The sequence below is a fragment of the Seriola aureovittata genome, chromosome 9 (assembly GCF_021018895.1).
Source record: "Seriola aureovittata isolate HTS-2021-v1 ecotype China chromosome 9, ASM2101889v1, whole genome shotgun sequence".
In the NCBI taxonomy this organism is placed as follows: Eukaryota; Metazoa; Chordata; class Actinopteri; order Carangiformes; family Carangidae; genus Seriola; species Seriola aureovittata.
The window spans coordinates 14,164,637-14,181,653 of record NC_079372.1 but is presented as its reverse complement, the minus strand read 5'-3'; the positions used below and the strand labels follow the sequence as shown (position 1 = coordinate 14,181,653).

The 17,017-nt window shown below is 43.5% G+C and overlaps 1 protein-coding gene across 2 annotated transcripts; it reads left to right on the top strand.

Moving 5' to 3' along the window:
* Positions 1 to 88: 88 nt before the first annotated feature.
* Positions 89 to 16,052, top strand: si:dkey-70p6.1 (uncharacterized protein LOC570575 homolog). Of its 2 annotated transcripts, none has more exons than XM_056383858.1 (7): positions 89 to 481; positions 7,142 to 7,366; positions 8,253 to 8,310; positions 8,501 to 8,579; positions 9,792 to 10,138; positions 12,180 to 12,317; positions 13,494 to 16,052. In XM_056383858.1, exons 2-7 carry the CDS (start codon positions 7,233 to 7,235, stop codon positions 14,031 to 14,033), a joined length of 1,296 nt encoding a protein of 431 aa, XP_056239833.1. In that variant the 5' UTR covers positions 89 to 481; positions 7,142 to 7,232; the 3' UTR covers positions 14,034 to 16,052. The 2 variants fall into 2 exon arrangements, with proteins under 2 accessions (XP_056239833.1, XP_056239831.1); XM_056383856.1 differs by having other exon boundaries at positions 9,675 to 10,138.
* The last annotated feature ends 965 nt before the right edge of the window (positions 16,053 to 17,017 follow it).

Below are 17,017 nucleotides of genomic sequence, written 5' to 3'. Positions count from 1 at the left end.
CCAAGGGATGACGCTAGAATCAAAAGACTAATTCATAATTGGGGGGTCTCCAGCTTTGCCTGTGTCACATGGAAGCACAGTAGCTGAGCCGAGGGGATGCGAGTAGAGATGGAGGGGGCTTGAGGGACTGTGGAGGAGAAAACCTGGCACTTGGAGATAATAGTGGAGATACAGCGGCGGCGGCGGCGGCAGCAGCAGCAGCAGAAGAAGAAGACAGGCAGGCAGGTTAGACACTTCCCAGCCTCCACTCCTGGCTGGCTGCGGAGCAGAGGAGCGCGGATAGGGCGCACAAGGGGGTCAGCGGGCGCTCAGAGGGTGCCACATGCAATATGCTGCATCCCTGTTTGGTGAAGCCCAAGAAGAAAGCCAAGTTGTCGCATTTGATTGATTATGCTCGCGGGGAGCGGCTGGTCCGAGTGGAAGCAGAAACTGAAGGAAGCGACCGGGGTTGACGCTGTGCCTCCCCAAATCTCTGAGCTGAGTGAGTACAGGGGATGCTATAGCGCAATGCTCTGTGCCCGTGGCTATGTGACAGGCTGGAGGGAGGGAGGGACGGAGGGGTGGGAAGTGGTGGTGGGGGGGTCATTCATATGTGCCTATAGATTGAGCTCGATAAGCCGCACACGCACTTTCCTTTATTCATCCAGGAAATGTAGCCCGGCGCATCGCCTGTTTTCCTTTGTGTTCGCCCTGCCTTTTTCTCCATCTCCACCGGTCATACATTTAACACACACAGACACGTGTGCACCCACCTCAGCGTTACTGCATTGCCTTTTGTGATTTAAGCCCCAAATGAACGGATTCATCAGAGAACTTCATTGTGATTTGCTGAGAGGAGGGCGCAGGGAGCCTCCAGTCACGCGTTTTTCCTGTGTAATATCCCCGCCGACTGCGAAGCATAAAGATAATTAACGTTAGACCCTCCGTTAACATTTGCAGCCCCCCCACCACCCCCTTCTCCTCCTCCTCCTCCCTGCCTCCCTCTCCTCACTCATAAATAGGGGGTGTGGGGAACTGGCTTTGTCGTGTAAGTTGCCAGCTGACCTCAGGGACACAACATCCTTTACCATCCTCACTTTGATCTGGAAATGAATCGGAAACGCTTTGATGATTAGAGGAGAAGAAAAGAAGGGGGGAAATCTCCCGCGCTACAGGCTTTAATGAAACAAAACCGTAATAGAAAAAAAAAAAAAGCACACTGCATCAGCCTGAAATTTTTCATTTTCTGTGGCAGCCTATGGCCTCTACCTGCACGGGCAATTCACCCCCCCCCCCCCCCCCCCCAAAAAAAAAATGTCCCCGTTCACACCCTGCACCCTGGTTTTCTGAGTCAGCCGGCATCCTTTGAGTCGTGGTTTGCTTTCTAACCTGTTGTCACCAGCATCAAGCATCACTGCAGTTTGAGGTGTCAGGGCCAGAGGCGCGGCGAGCCGAGCCCGGACACCCAGCAACCGAACCGTCACCCAGAGTGTGACTGATGCCTGCTGAGCGGGTGCCATCATGAGCCCCCAGCCTCCACCATGAGCCCCTCATGTGCCCCTTATTTCAGCGTAGGGTGATAGCTAAAGCCTCCTCTACCCACAATCTAGAAAAAAAAAAAAAAAAAAACATGATGCTGATGTTTCCTCTCTAAGCGCCCTCAGTTTGCCACAGCTGCTGGAAAAGGATGCAAATCATGTGATCACACACAGAAATTGTAATTATTATTTCATTTGCTTTGGATAAATAATGTCAGACGTTGTGTTTGTATGTGAGGCAGCCTTGCACAGATAAAGACAGAGCCTCTTCCACACAGGCTTCAGCTTTCTTCCTCACAGGGGCATGGTTAATCGTTGTTGCAAGCAAACATTTGACCTAATTCACATTCTCACACAATAGCAGTCCCCCCCCTTCTCCACCCCCATCTCTCTCTCTCTCTCTCTCTCTCTCTCTCTCTATCTCTCTCTAACACACACACACACACACACACACACACACACACACATAGCTGTTATTTGTGTCACACAGAGGGTGAGGTTTTTGCTCCACATGAACTCCCAGGTGGTTTATCAAAACCTGAGCAGATTGGCAGAGAGGCCACTGCTGGCTGGCTGGGCTTGTTTGAGAGGAGCTCCAGTATTATTAATAATGAACACACATGTAAATGCAAGGCATGTTCCTAGAAAATTAAAAGCCTACTACTGGTATTGATTTGTGGGCTAAATGTGTTCCTTAAACATGTATTTTTATGAGCATTACACCATAGACTCCTTATTTGACTTTATTGCCTTGTCATGTGCCATAAGCAAAAAACATGCACATTTTCTTCATTGTTCGAAGCTGTTAGAATATGAGCATTTGTTTTGTATAATTATGTTTTGTTATGTTGTCAAATGTTACCTCTAAAATAGGCTCTATGAGGATTTCACTGTGGCCCCAATGTGTCACTTGGCATGTTTCTCTCCTCCTTTAAAAACATTTAATTGTTGAAATTAGATCCAAGTCAACAGGTGATCTGCCTTTGTTATTCATTCACTTATCTGGTACTGCAGCTAACAGGGATTTTCCTGATTGATCAATTAATCTTAAGGTCTATGTAAAAAAAAAACTATCTCCATCACAGATTCAGTTTAACCGAACAAGACAAGGACACTGAGAAAACCCTCACATCTGAGAGCCTGGATCCGTCAAAACCTTTGACTGTCTTGCTTTAAAAATGGCAATGACAACTTGATCGACTTATCAGTTGATCAGCTAATCGTTGCAGCTCCACAGCCATCCACCCGTCATGACCTGAACTATCATCCATTCATTCATTCATTCATTCATTCATTCATTCATTCACCTGTGCCCAAACATCTCTGTGGCAATTAGTTCATGAATCGATTAGTCGATCAACAGGAAAGTGATCACTAACCGTTTGATGATCGTGTTTAGAGTAAAAGACAAACATTCCTCATCTCCGGTTGGTCAGTTGTGAGGATTTGCTGCTTTTCTTTGTCGTATGTCAAAGTGAATTCAGTATTTTTTTATATTTTGGTCTGTTGTTCGAACAGAGCAGTGCTATAGGAACAGAGATTTTTGGTCTCTGGTGCTTTATCGACAAAACGATTCATTGATTAATCAAGACAATAATTGGCGGATTAATTGATGAAAAAAACAATTAGCTGCAGCTCTATAATCTCCTGTGCCTGTGTGTCCACTGACTCAAGAGGAGAAGAAATAAACAGACTAATGTGGCAACAGAATCTCAGCTCGATGGTCCACTTCCTACTTTGAAGCTTTCAGTCACACCTTACAGGCTTCATTCAGTGGTATTTTGTTACATATACTGTTTCCAAAGATCAAGAATGAACTTGGTAATAGTAATGATCAATGATTTTCCTCACCACGCTCTCATCAGTCGAAGTGTCCTGGTCTGTGACACACGGTCAGGGCAACACCTGGCAAATCTGCACCTGCAGGTATTGGAGTGAGCGCTGGTAGTTTGTAACAAGCACACTGAGCGCAGCGGTTGGGGGGGGGGGGGGGGGCTTTCTGTGGCGGAGGGAGACGGGGGGGCTTTGTTTAGCAGGAAAGCAGCCGGCGGAGGGCCATTTCTTGCTGTTGCTCTGAGCACTACGTCCAATTGGTTGGCTCAGATGAGGCAGCTCTAGGGCCAGAGATTACACTGCAGTGCTGAGGCGTCACTCTGGCTGAGCACCGCAGGCAGAGGCAGGGGGGATAGAGGGAGAGAATAATGGGTGGGGAGGTATGGACACACTCAGTGACACAGGGAAGAAAGGCCGGGAAACCTTGTTGGGAAATGTGACAGTCTCTTCTCATCATCTGCTTTCAGCGTCTTCAAACACCTGCCACAAGACTCCCACGCATGTCTTCCTCTCTCTCTCTCTCTCTCTCTCTCTCTCTCTCTCTCTCTCTCTCTCTCTCTCTCTCTCTCTCTCTCTCCCTTTATTTTCCTCCACACCTACACCTTTCCCCTTTCTTCTCTCTCATTACTCTCTCCATCTCCACTCCTCGGCTCTGTTGTCAAATCAGCACAGATATAATTACACTGACACTGTTGCAGCTGTGAATTAAATTGCTTCATAGGTGCATATGGTTCTTTAAATCCCATATAATACTCCAGATTGATCAGGACTTGCGCTGGTGAAGGTGAAGCACTGGTGGAGGAATTAGCGGTATTAAAACCAAGTCACTGTAAATCATGTTCGACATGTTTGCTGTTAAAATACACAAAATACTTTTACAGACATGCTGAGCAAACCCCTTCTCTGCTGTAATCACTGTCTTAAGTCAGTAATTATGTTGGATATCCACTATTGAAAAATATGACTTATTGATACATGGTGTTAATATTAATAAACATGGGTTTAATTTTGAATTAGGAAACAAAGCCGTTTTCTCTGGTCAGGAGTCAGGAGGAAACCTGGTGCAAACTGGGATTCACACAGAGAACAGTTGGGTTCATGACTGGATCTACTAAAAGAAATGCAAATTACTCAAAGTTTGCAAAACTCCCACAGTACAGAGCGTGATAAGCTTCTGTCCCGGCTTTACTGTCGGTTTAACAGAAAATCAGATACCTAATGTGGTAAAAAATCTGTCACATAATATGCTGTGAGTATTTTTTACAGAGAAGACGGAGCCTTCAAAGAGACGAGAAGGAAAGAGCAGGAAAAACATTGATAAAATATCAATAATTGCATCATATCAGCAAGGGCTGATCAGTGACATTACAGTTGTAACAGAGCTGTGCAGGTGACTTGAGAGAAGTCACCATGTTCATCTTTTAGTAGTTTTGTAGCTTCTGTGAAATGAAGTTTCTACGTTGTTAGTGGGTTTTTTTTCTGGTTCAGTAATGCTATATAGGATACACTGTGGTGAAAGTTTGTTCAGACATTTATTGTCCCTGGAAGACGATCCGCTGGCTCTTCATCTAATGCCACCAGCAGGAGTTTTACATCAACATCCACCATCTTATCTGATAAACTTACAAATCAGTGCTGAAATCACTCTTTTTTTATGTGACATTGCCATGGTAACGCTTTGGTTAAGTTCACACACAAAAACAACTTGGTTAGGTTTAAGGAAAGATCAAGGGTTGATCACAAAATAAGGACTTTGTTAAAGTTAGAGCAAAGTTTGTTGTCATGGTTACAATAGTAAACACGTGGTTGTAGTTATGGTTATAGAACGATCATTAACAAAGTTGACACATTCGGTGGAGATGGGATCAATGACCATTTTTTTTAAAATTCAAAATACTTACATAAAACTAGAGCTGCATTGTGGTCAGACGTGCGCCAGGTTTAGGACGGTGAATGTGTTGGGCATGGTGAGTGTACATTGGCAAGACAGGGATTTTCGCAAATCATGTCGTACAAAACACATAGGCTTGAACACTTGGCTGAAAGAAAATGGATTAACTGTCAAAATAAAATGAAACAAAATATATCCAGGTGTGGATGGGTGTGGTCTACGTCAGGAGATCCGGCTACAGACTAGATCAGTGGCTCTCAAACATTTTTAAGGACCAAGGATCAAGAACTGACACATGGACCCCCACCCGATAAGATCTTTGCGTTTAGATGTTTTATTACAGAAAGTGTAAAATGACCAAATTGTCATATATTCTGTCATTGTGTTACTTGTGAATGGAATTATATTGAAAATAAATGATTCCCCTTTTTGCCTGGCACCCACAGTAACCCCTTCAAGGACCCCACTTTAAGAAGTACTGGTCTAGATTATTAGTATAATTTTGTTATAAATGTCAGTGGGTGAATTTTAGTGTCTGGGATTTTTATATTTAAGCATCATCAGACCAAAACCCGAGGTCCTGGACAGATCGTTTCAGTGAGGATGAAGAGGGATGAGTGAAGAAGAGCGTACCAGCAATTCATGCTTGGTTTGCTTGAATCCTCATTAAGCCTCACTAACATTACAGATCACTTCAATACGAAGCTACAGCTAAATTATTTGAGCTGCCTCAGACTCACATGTTGGCTTCAGACAGATTGTTCACCAGACTACAGACAAATTGTTAAAGTAATTTGAACTGCGAAGATTAAATTCTGTCTGGATGGAAAGCATCTATGTGGAACTCAATACTAACGCTTGTTGTTTAAAGTGTCCGATTTGATCATGAGCGAGGAGGATGCAGACACAAAGTTTACAGAAAGATCCACCAGTGAGTGTTTTTGTTTGGAAGAAAATCTGTGGTTATAAACCAAATATATACATGAGAGACATCTGGACAGACATACTGTATACAGACACTAAAACATTATCATCCACAAACTTGGGACAAACTCAGAAGGTATGTTTCCTGCAGTCTGACGTTCAGTCTTGTTAAGATGGACAAGCGACAAACACACATGAACACATGAAAAAACACTGGCACAGTGGACAGATGGCATGGTTTGACAGAGATTAGAACAGGCTTGTTTGTTTGGTCTTCTCTGTGTTTTTGTTGCTTATTTGAAACATATTATACTGGCAAATATGAAACTGTCTGGCAAGCGGCAAGAGAGAAGGAGCAGGAAAGATGCTTCTGCCTATTCGCTCTGCTTTCACACTTTTCTCCGTCAGAGTTTCAGGTTACTCTGCCTGCTGGCATGTTCAGCTTTGCTGTGACTCATTGTACTTTCTCAATATGTATGTTTGCTCTTGTTGAAATAGTTAAAACCATAGGAAATGCATTTTTACCCATATGCAGAGTAGCAGCTTTCTGACAGACCAGACCAGCCTTTAGATATTTCATTTTTCTGTTATTTCAGTCATAAAACTCTTGTTCAGTGTAGGATTGCTGGATTGCTTTAGCTCAAATTTATGGTATGTAAACCCAGATGCCTGAAGGTCTTTGCCGGTGAGCAGGTATACTGTTGATATCTATGTAAGTGTGACACACAAAGCTCAGTAATCCCTCAAACAAGGTAAAGCAGAAGCACATGCCTGAGGCGTTGATGTCTCTGCATTTCACTGCTTCAGCGCTGGACAGGAATTTTCACGTCGCCTCTGTTTAAACTGTTGCTTTCCTTCTGCCGTTTGAACCGTGAATATTTTACTTCTGGTTCCACTGCTTTGTTAACCTACTTAATGTTTTATAAAGGTCAGATAATTTTGTAATTAAGCACCACTCTGTGCCTTCTCACTGCAGATCCCAGTGAGACCGTGGCACTTCCATGCGTGCATGAGTGTAAGGGTGTGAGTGTGAGTGTGTGAGAGCAAGTGAGCGCCAGCGCTCCCACATGGCCTCCATGCAGGACGGGCTGAACTTCACGGCTCCTCCCTACGGCAAGGTCCTGCTGCTGGGTGCTATCGCTGCTGCCTCAGCCTTTGTTGTTACGATCCTCATCGTGGTGCTCTGTGTGGGCTGCCAGAGGTGAGAGCGTGCACGTATGACCATGCATACATGCACAGATACACACATGTATATTTGCATTTGCAGGACACTCAGTACCAATTCATTAATGTTAAAATATTCTACAAGTACCAACATCCTGCATTCAATTCTTATCAGGAAAATGTACTAAAGTATCTAGAGTAAGTATCTAAAGTAAAAGTACTTGTTCTGCAGTAAAATGCCTCCTGTGACTGATTTATTGACATTATGACATTATTACATTGTTAATACTGAGGCATCAATGGAGCCTCCTCCAAAGGGTCACAAGATAAAACTGAGGGGTCATGAGATGATTCATGTGGGAGGAAAGAAGAAAAAACAAAGTTATGCTGCACAGATCTGCATTTGTTTTTAGCATTTTTCACTAATTGTGAAGCATGAAATAAATTATTGTAAAGTCATTTTACCTGGACAGGAAATCTTGTGCTAATAATAAAACATATGGAACATAACAACTAGATCTTAACTAGATACAGATTTTTCATTAGAGGTCATCAGTCAAGAAGGCTGGAACAACTGGTTTAATCTTTAACAATCTGTTATCTGTAATCTCGTTTTATTATCTTTTCATATGATTCTAATGTAAAATCTGAAAAGTGACCAATAAAGTAAATAGAAGTGAGTAAATGTACTTAGTTATTCTCCGGCCGTGGCCGTGCCACATATGCAGATGCACTCTTGATGTCTCGCTCACATGTGCACAGTCATAAGATGACTCAGCCAAACATGGACAATGACTCAGACAGAAACTCTGCACGCACACAGACACACACAGACATACACACACACACACACACACACACACAGAAGTGCATCAGTGTAGTAAGTGTCAATCTGTATGACAGAGTGTTTGTGTTTACCACAGGAAGGGGAAGACACACAATGTCCCCGGCGAAGGTGGAAAACACCGTCTCATGGACATGGTAGGTATCAGGCAACACACTCCTCCGTGTTTTGTTTGCATTGCAGCAGAGGTAGCTGAAGCAACTCAATTCAGCAGGGAACAATATCATTCAGAGGACACCTCTTCAGTCTTAATTAGTGTTTAACCAGCTTCGTGTGTGTGTGCATCTGTGTGTACGTGTGTGTGTGTGTGTATGTGTGTGTTGTCAGGGTATACTCAGGCAGTCGAAGCTGCGGTCCATCAGTAAATCAGACACTGAGATGAACAAGATGAACTGCAATGGCAAAAGTGAGTGCATCTTTCATATATCTGCCCTGTGTTCTCTATATACAGTACCAGGCTGCTGTGAGGTGAAAACCTTGTATCTCCTTAACATCAGCTTTTCTGGAACTAAACAGCCTGCTCTCGTTTTAGCTGCATGACAAAGCAATTTTTGCATCATTGAAGGGGATATTTGTGGAATTTTCTGAACCCTAACCACATGTGCAGCATGTAATTTGTCATCTTATTTGTGAGCATGACCATCAGAAACAGTGGAGCTACAAGGTTTCCACCCAACAGCAGCCACAATATTGAAATGGCAAAAATGGAAAATCAATTTTAATTTTTTTTTTGCAGCACATCAATGTCGCGACAAGTGAATGCATAAATGGAACAATTATCCACAAATAAATTGTGGCATGTTTGGATTTAGCTTCATCCTCTAATTAAAACCAAGCTCAGAGTCCACAAAGGCAACATTACCAACCCCTGATAATACAAATAAATGCCACTGCACACATTTTCTCCACATTATCAGTATCTGATGTGACCCTAAATTCACAAAAAGACCTCTCTGCAATAAAGTTCGAGGGCAGTTAAGAGGAGAAATTTACCCTAAAACAGGATTCACACTGCGATTACAACTCAGCCTTATTCCACTGGACTGTTCAGTCTCGATTTGTGAGCATGCATCTCTCTCTTAAAGACAGAAATCACAGAGCCAAGACTAATCCTGGAGCTCCATTAATGACAGTCAACAGGGATCTGTGCTTGTGGGCACTGTGACAGTAGCCTGAGAGGGTTTGAAGAAATATAAGCATATGTCCTGCTTCATACTTGTCCTGCTTCCACTGCAGTGGACTGAAGCCAATCTGGATGCATATTCTCAAATGTCTACGTCGGTTCCCAGTTTGCTGTCAGCTCCAGATTTTCTTTCACCAGTGAGAGATTGATTCATATTCACAAATGGTGTCAGATCTGTTCAGTTCAAGGGGAGTAAACGTATGTGAATTCTGCTTTATGGTGGGCAAATACAAAAAACCCCCCCAAAAAAACATCCAGCCAGCTTGGAGGTTCTGCTGCTGCCCAGCCGCCGGTCTAACTCTGACCTTCGTTCTCAAGGCAGGCAGCTTCCCCAGATCCCTTCTGGGACTGGAGAGGATGGGGAGCACACTTACTCTGAAGTGGGCCGACGCTCCTCCACCACACGTACTGACGATGCCCTCTACGCCATGGTAGGCAGAGCCGGGCAGACGGACACTCCGGCCCCTCCGGCCGTGCCTGCCAACACCCCGGCGCCACCAGACCCAGATGGGGACGTGGAAGGAGGGCTGCCTGAACCTGAGGCCCAGGTCATGTCTCCCCCTCACCCTCCAGAGACGGCTGAGTACGCCTGTGTCAGGAAGCTGAGGAAGGCCGACAAGGCGCCCCAAAAGAGGGACAGCGGGACGGATATGGCGGAGCCACCGGCACCGCCTCCTCGTCACGCCCCGCCGTCACATCCTGCCCCTCCTCCGCCACACCCTCATAGCACAAAGTTGCCACGTAGAAATGTGGAGGCCTTTAACGTCCCATCATTCCCAAAGGTTGGTAGATTTAAATGTTTTGCATACAAACGAATTTATCTTTTTGATCTGATGGTGAAAAGGAATAGTTTGACAATTTGGGAAAAGTCCCATATTATACACTTTTGCTGTGTTTTATTTAAATAAATATGAATGTTAAATGTTGAACCACTAGAAGAGAATACCATCTCAATGTACTTTTACATCTCCTCTCTAGGCTTCTCCCCTCCTGAGATCTAGTAAGAACAGGCTGTGAGCCAATCAGAAGAGAGGAGGCTCTGAGCCTTTCTTCTGATTGGCTGACTTTTTTCTGAGTGGTCAAATAAAAATATAGCAGATTTCAGGTAAACACTCAGAGAAACCAAATCCAGCAAGGCTGGATGGTGAGTCCGGATGGGCGGGGCTTGGGGCATGGCTGAGGGCGGTAACTGCTTTGCTGTGACATCACAAAGTTACAGGAAGTCCTGAAGACTCAGTTTCTGAATACGGGCTGTGTGCATTTCTCTGTGGACTGAGCTACTTTCACAGCATTAATATAGAACATAGACCTGCTTTATAATCAGAAAAGGCATGGAAGTCTCACTTTATACAATATGATCCCTATAATGCTTTCTCGCTGAGAGTTAGATGGGAAGATTGACACCGCTCTCATGTCTGTATGATAATATATATGAAGCTAGATTAGCGTAGCATAAAAACTGGAAATAGGGGGAACGAGTTAGCCTGGCTTGTCCAAAGGTAAGAAAATCCTCCTACCAACACTTCTAAAGCAACTGAAACTGGGAGTTTTGCAGCCACATGGTATGTGTCCCAACCACAGGGCTGTTAGCAATGAATGTGACCTGATTACCAAATAAAAATGACATATATTGTGGAAAAGAGGGATACCTTTCTCACATAATGTTGGCGACCTCGATTCCACTCAGACAAAAGGTAACAGCCACACACTTCCTTTGCAATAAGCCTTGAAGGCAACACCTCAGTGGTTGGTTTTATTTGCTGAAGGAATTGAAGGAAGGAGGTGAGGGCCGGAGGGGGAGAGGAAGTTAACAGCTAAGTCGGGTCGCCAGTGGTTCTCCAGAGGTCTGCCTGGAGCAGAAGATGAGACCACACAAAGCAGAAGAGTTGATGTCTTGTACACCGGCGTCACGAGGAGTGTTTTTTTTAAAGTCACATCGTGTGGGAGTTTGTTTGACCCATCAGGTGTGAATGGTCCCTCTGTTCTGACAGTTATGCTCAGGTTTCTCCGGGCATGTGTAACAGATTCTCCAGTGTGACATGTTAATATACATGTTGTAGTCCAGGTACAGTGATTATGATCTGGAGAGTGTTTGTCAGACTTCCCGTTGATCTGCAGTTGTAATTGTGCCAGTGTTGCAGTTTTCCTTGCACTCGGCTACATCATGTATACTGTTGTGATGCGTTAGCACTTCTGTAGAAATTTCTTTGAAGTCTGGGCAACGAGTTGTGTTTATTTGTCAAAGAGTTCTCGGAGATAGCGGGGTTTTTCTGCTGTCAGCAGTGTCACCTCCTCCATATGTTCGCAGCAGAAGGAGTGTGGGCAGACTGTCTGCTTTTACTGTAGGTATAAGGCTCTGCGCTTCCCTTCCAGGTGACAGTGGGAGACCATTTGCTGCCCTGTGTGAGGTCAGCGAGGTCGCGCTATCAGCTGTGACCTGAGTTCAGTAACACGCGCGGTTCACAGGCTTACATGTGTATGCAGTCTGCTCGCAGGGCTGTTCACCACTGATTTTCTTGTGGATGACGCAACATGTTGAAACTGAGTCACCCAGAATATGAGCACATGGTTCCTCACGTTACAAGCTCCACCTTCCAGGGAAAATCTATCCAATACTGTATGAAGTCGGTCCAGCACACTTCTAATGCCAGCTCTGTGCTCCAGCACTTTTGCAATTGTAAAGTGGCTCATTTGTTTTCTGTGAGCTCTGTTAGGTCTGTTTTGAAAATGCAGTTTTTAAATTCACAGATGCTCGTTTGTCAGCATCATGCATGAACACGTGACCAGCTCTGCCCCAGATGTAATTTGTTGTTCTGTTGACAGGAAGTGATGTTTATGGGCAACGGAGAGCAGTACATCTGGAAGCCTCCAGAGGATGATGACATGCTCATGCTGCAAAATAAAGCCCTGGGCCCATTGGGTGCTCACACAGTGGAGAATATACAACCGTCTGCTGCTGCGGTGAGCGGGGACTCTTCAGCCTGTGCATCAACCTGTCTCTTGTTTTGTTACATTCTCCGCATTCCCAATGTCACCCTTTAAATTTACTATTAAGCAGTTTTAATATTGGACAAAGCATTTTTACACCAGCATAATATAATGAGTCCCATTTTTGTGCAGTAATACCAGTGCATTCAAATTCAAGTCACAGTGATAAATAAATACCTGGTGATCTTTTAAAAAAAGAAGAGAATCTCTCTTCTAACCGATTAAATGAAAAAAATATATTATGTCTACTGCAATAAAAAACATTTTCCAAGTTGTAACACTATCTCTTAATTCTAGCTGAAAATTTGACGTCTCGGCTAAATTTTTTACATGTACCAAAATTGAAAAGCTTTATTATAATTTATTACTTGTCTATATTGGTGCTATTTTCTAAAATGTAATATTGTCATACAAAAATAATGCATTTATTACATCCATTTATTAAGAGGAACAAACTGAGGTCAGATTAAATGCCTCAAATACAAGTCAGAGTGTTTTTATTTTGGCTGAATAGCATGGAATGGAAATTCATCATTTTACACACATTTCCAATAAAATTCATCTTGACAAATGTGGTATCTTTGAAAACATTTTATCTTCACTAGAATGAGAATAATAATTTTTGGGTTTGAACAGAGAAGAGAGGAAATATGCTTATTCACTCTGTTGTTGAGAGTTAGATGAGAGGATTGATACCATTCTCATGTCTGTCCATTAAAATATGAAGGTACAGCAGCCATTTAGCTTAGCTTAGCATAAAGACTGGAGATGGGGCAAAACAGCTCGCCTAGCTCTGTCCAAAGGTAAGAAGGTCTGCCAACTCGCACCTCTTAAGATCACAAATTAACACATCATGTGTCCTTTGTTTAGGCGATTATGTGCAGGACTAATTCTTGGTGGAGAGTAGTGACTTCCACAACAAGCAACAATGCATTGTTTTTACACTTCAGTGGTTCACTCTGATCTTTTTGCTAAATTAAGATAAACATCTGTCGGCTGCAGCTCCGTAAAGGACAGATGTGAGAGTGGGGGCTCTCATGCAACTCTCAGCACGAAAGTTAATAAGTGTATTTCCCAGAATGTTGAACTCTTCATTGAAAGACTTTTTTTTACAGTCCATAATCTCAGTCATGTGTTGTTTGACTGCAGGTGGCTGAGATGTACTCGAAGGTGTGTAAACCAGGAAAGAAGAAAAGAGCTGTGCCGGGGTCTCCCCCAGCCAATCCTGGCTTCCGGACCTTGGGTCGTGGTGACCGTGACCGAGACCGGGATGGGGGGTTTAGTGTAGTGGTCAAACCCCAGACCTGGGCTCCTCAGGAGGGCAAAGCAGTTGGAGGGCCCCTTGACGACCACTGCTATGAGTCCATCGGGACAGAGGAGTGCGATCCAGCCTATGAGAACATGGAAGGTGGAGGCGGCTGGAAGCGAGAGAGGCCCCCCAACACGTGTGCCACCCTGCGGCCGAGAAGGAAGAAAACCCAGCAGCCCTTGCAGCAGCAGCAGCCCCCTCCACCGCCGCCAACACAGCAGACCCCCAAGTTACAGCACTTGCCTGCCAAAGCCCTGCTGTTGCCAGGGGAGAATCTGTACGAGAGCATCGGCGACCTGAAGCAGGGCTCCGCCACCTCCAGCACCACCACCATTTTCACTTTCAACGACGGCATGGAGATGTATGTAACAGGGCTCTGAGGCGGCAGCTGCACTGTGACCCCCTATCCTTCCAACACAAGGAGCTGAGCTAACACCACAAGGAGTGACGGCTGAGCCCCTGTCATGCTCTCCCATACATACTGTTTACATTCAAGTCATAACATCATGCCTGTCACAGGCTCCAGAGGCCTTGGGGCAATAATGTTGACCTGTTATGACCTGGGCTGACTATAAAGTCCAATCTATCAACCTTATAAGGAATCCAAAGGTAGTGAATAATAAATGAGCACAAGACTATTGCAGAGCAATCTGTTGGTAACAGTAGCACTTCTATTTTACTGGTACATATGTGCAAAGCACAATAAAGTAAAAAGCCTAAATTCTTCCTCAATTCTAGCGGGTAAAAATAGTAATTTATCTGGTCCGAGCAGGACTTTTATTTGGGGAAAAGGCACAGCGTCGTGTGAAATCTTTTGGTAGCACTTAAGTCTGTCATGAACAGGCCTTCCCTGTAGTTGGTCAAGATGTGATTCAGGACGGAATTTAAAAGATATAAAGGAATGAATTACTAATCAAAATACTTGAAAGCTCAGGGACCAAGAGAAACAATTATGAGAGTATTATAAAGAAAAATTGCACACATTTTGCATTCCTCCTAAAGGCTTCAACTAATTTAGACCATTTTCATATTCAAAGAAAAACAACCTGATACTTCCCTCTGTCATGTTTCGTTTCATCTTACATGGACTGAACACTGTCTCCACTGCCGTCTGTAAATGAAGTGTTTTACTTTGTTGATCCTGTTTCTGCACTTTGCCTGCTACAAGTTGCATGCTAAAAAAAAGTGAAAAAAAAAAAAAAAAATCAAGCACTGTCATGTGGTACCTCTATATGAATGTTTTTTCTTTTCTATTGTCGTTGGTTGTTTTTTTTTTTTTTCAGTGTGTTGCTTTATTTCTCTGTAGAGCACAAAGCCAGTTAGATGAAGGTTGTCTTTGGCTCAGTGGGACTCTGTGCAGCAGAGAGGAGTGTTAATTTTCCCTCCTCCTGCACTGTGCAACACACACACACACACACACACACACACACACACACACACACACACATACTACAGATGAAACAAGACTAAAGAGAACTGCTCGAGTCCTAAAACGTGGAGACAGTCCACTCAACCGCCCCACACCCCCCCACCTCCCTCACCCCTCCCCTCTGCTCAGTCCTCACTCATATCTGTGGAGCGTTCATCTTCATAGTCCCTGCCTTGTGGTCATATGAATCTGCTTGGGTTTCACCATAGTGCAGCTCGGAAAGCTAAAGTAGAACTGATGTGTATTAGCAAATGTCATGTCTCGTCATCACTCCATCGATGAATACTCTCTCTCCTCTCTCTGTTATCAGTGTTGAAAATATTGCAGAAATGACAAAAATGTGAAGCAAAGGGTTCGATAAGCAGCAGAGGATAACATATACACACACACACACACACACACACACACACACACACACACACACACACACTCTCACACTCACACACACACAGACACAGACACACACACAAATTACATCCAAATCCTGGACAATATGAGGATGAGTTCATTTGACCAAATATCCCCAGCAAACAATGTGATTATACTGTATGTTGATGCAACGTGTATGTACATTACAAAAGAGAAAGAATAATAAATATATCATCAGTGTCAAGAAATCTATCTTTTTCTATTACGTTTAATTGTGTTTTGGAATGACTTCTCTTGTGACACAAACTGCAAAACAGCTGCAATGTAAATTTCAGTGTATTTTGTTTGTTGTTTTTTGAAGCCATGAAGCTACGGTGTGTTTTTTTTTTTTTTCTCTTTTTTTTTTTTTGGAGAAACCCAGCTAAGTTAAATGTGGCAGCTAATGTTGTGTGTTTGCTATTCAGACTACAGGGTCTTGTACTCGAAAAGCGTGTAATTAAGTGCTAAGTGCAAAAGATTGTAATGTTTTATATCAAGATTACTATTCATGAAATGTCAGTCAAGTTTATACTTTTGTAATAAAGTGGCACTTTAAAAAATATGTTTTATCTCATAGTCTCAGTTATTAAAATGGAGAGAAAGCAGAATTCGCTGGGTGACGCTGATGATGAACTTCTTTTAAGCCTAAGAGTTCACTTTGCCATCTACTACAGAGGGAACAAAAACTTTTTTTAGTTTAAACCTTTTCTTCCGATCTCAAAAGCTGCCTGTAGATTTATGTCTTCAGTCCAATCAGAGGAAAGAAAAATTTTTATACTTATATTCTTTGGGTCGAATTAAAAAAAGTGTCTAATTTTCTTATATTATTTTATATCTAAGGCTACTTCTTTTGTGTACAATCTTACAACCTCATTTCACATGGAGTATCAGTGTGTATGTGCATGTGTGTGTGTGTGTGTGTGTGTCTGAGTGGCCTTCCCATGTTTCTTTTATCTGTGTGAATGTCTGCATGCACGTGCACATGTGCCAGAGTAGCGGGGTCTGCGTCTGAGTAGCTGTGGACGGGGGGGTGGGAGAAAAAAAAAAAAAATAGGTCACCCCTTAAAACAAAAAGCTTGCAGTCAACATCGCAACCGTCTGCTGAATTTTCATTGGCGGGCTTGTCTCCATGGTAACAGGTTAACCTTGAGGCAGTAGTCACATGGGCGAGCGAGTCTTCTGCTGTCTTGGAGAATACAGCGTGTGTCGTATGACATCCGTGATCACAGTGTCACCCTCTCAGTGAGGAGCTATCTCACATAAAAAATAAAAAAAATAAAAAGAGCCCAAAACAAACGTGTAGGAGCAGGAGATACTGTAGGTGTGAGGATGATACAACATCCACAGCTAATGTGATGTGTTAATCTCACTGTGTGGAGAATGAATGACTGAATAAATACATGAATGAGGCTGTCGGATTCATTGAAGGTACATGACAGAGAAAAGACACAGGAGCGGAGAGACAGAAGAGATAATAACTGAGCATGAGGTCACAAACAGGCTGGAGAATCATGTCAATACCAACCA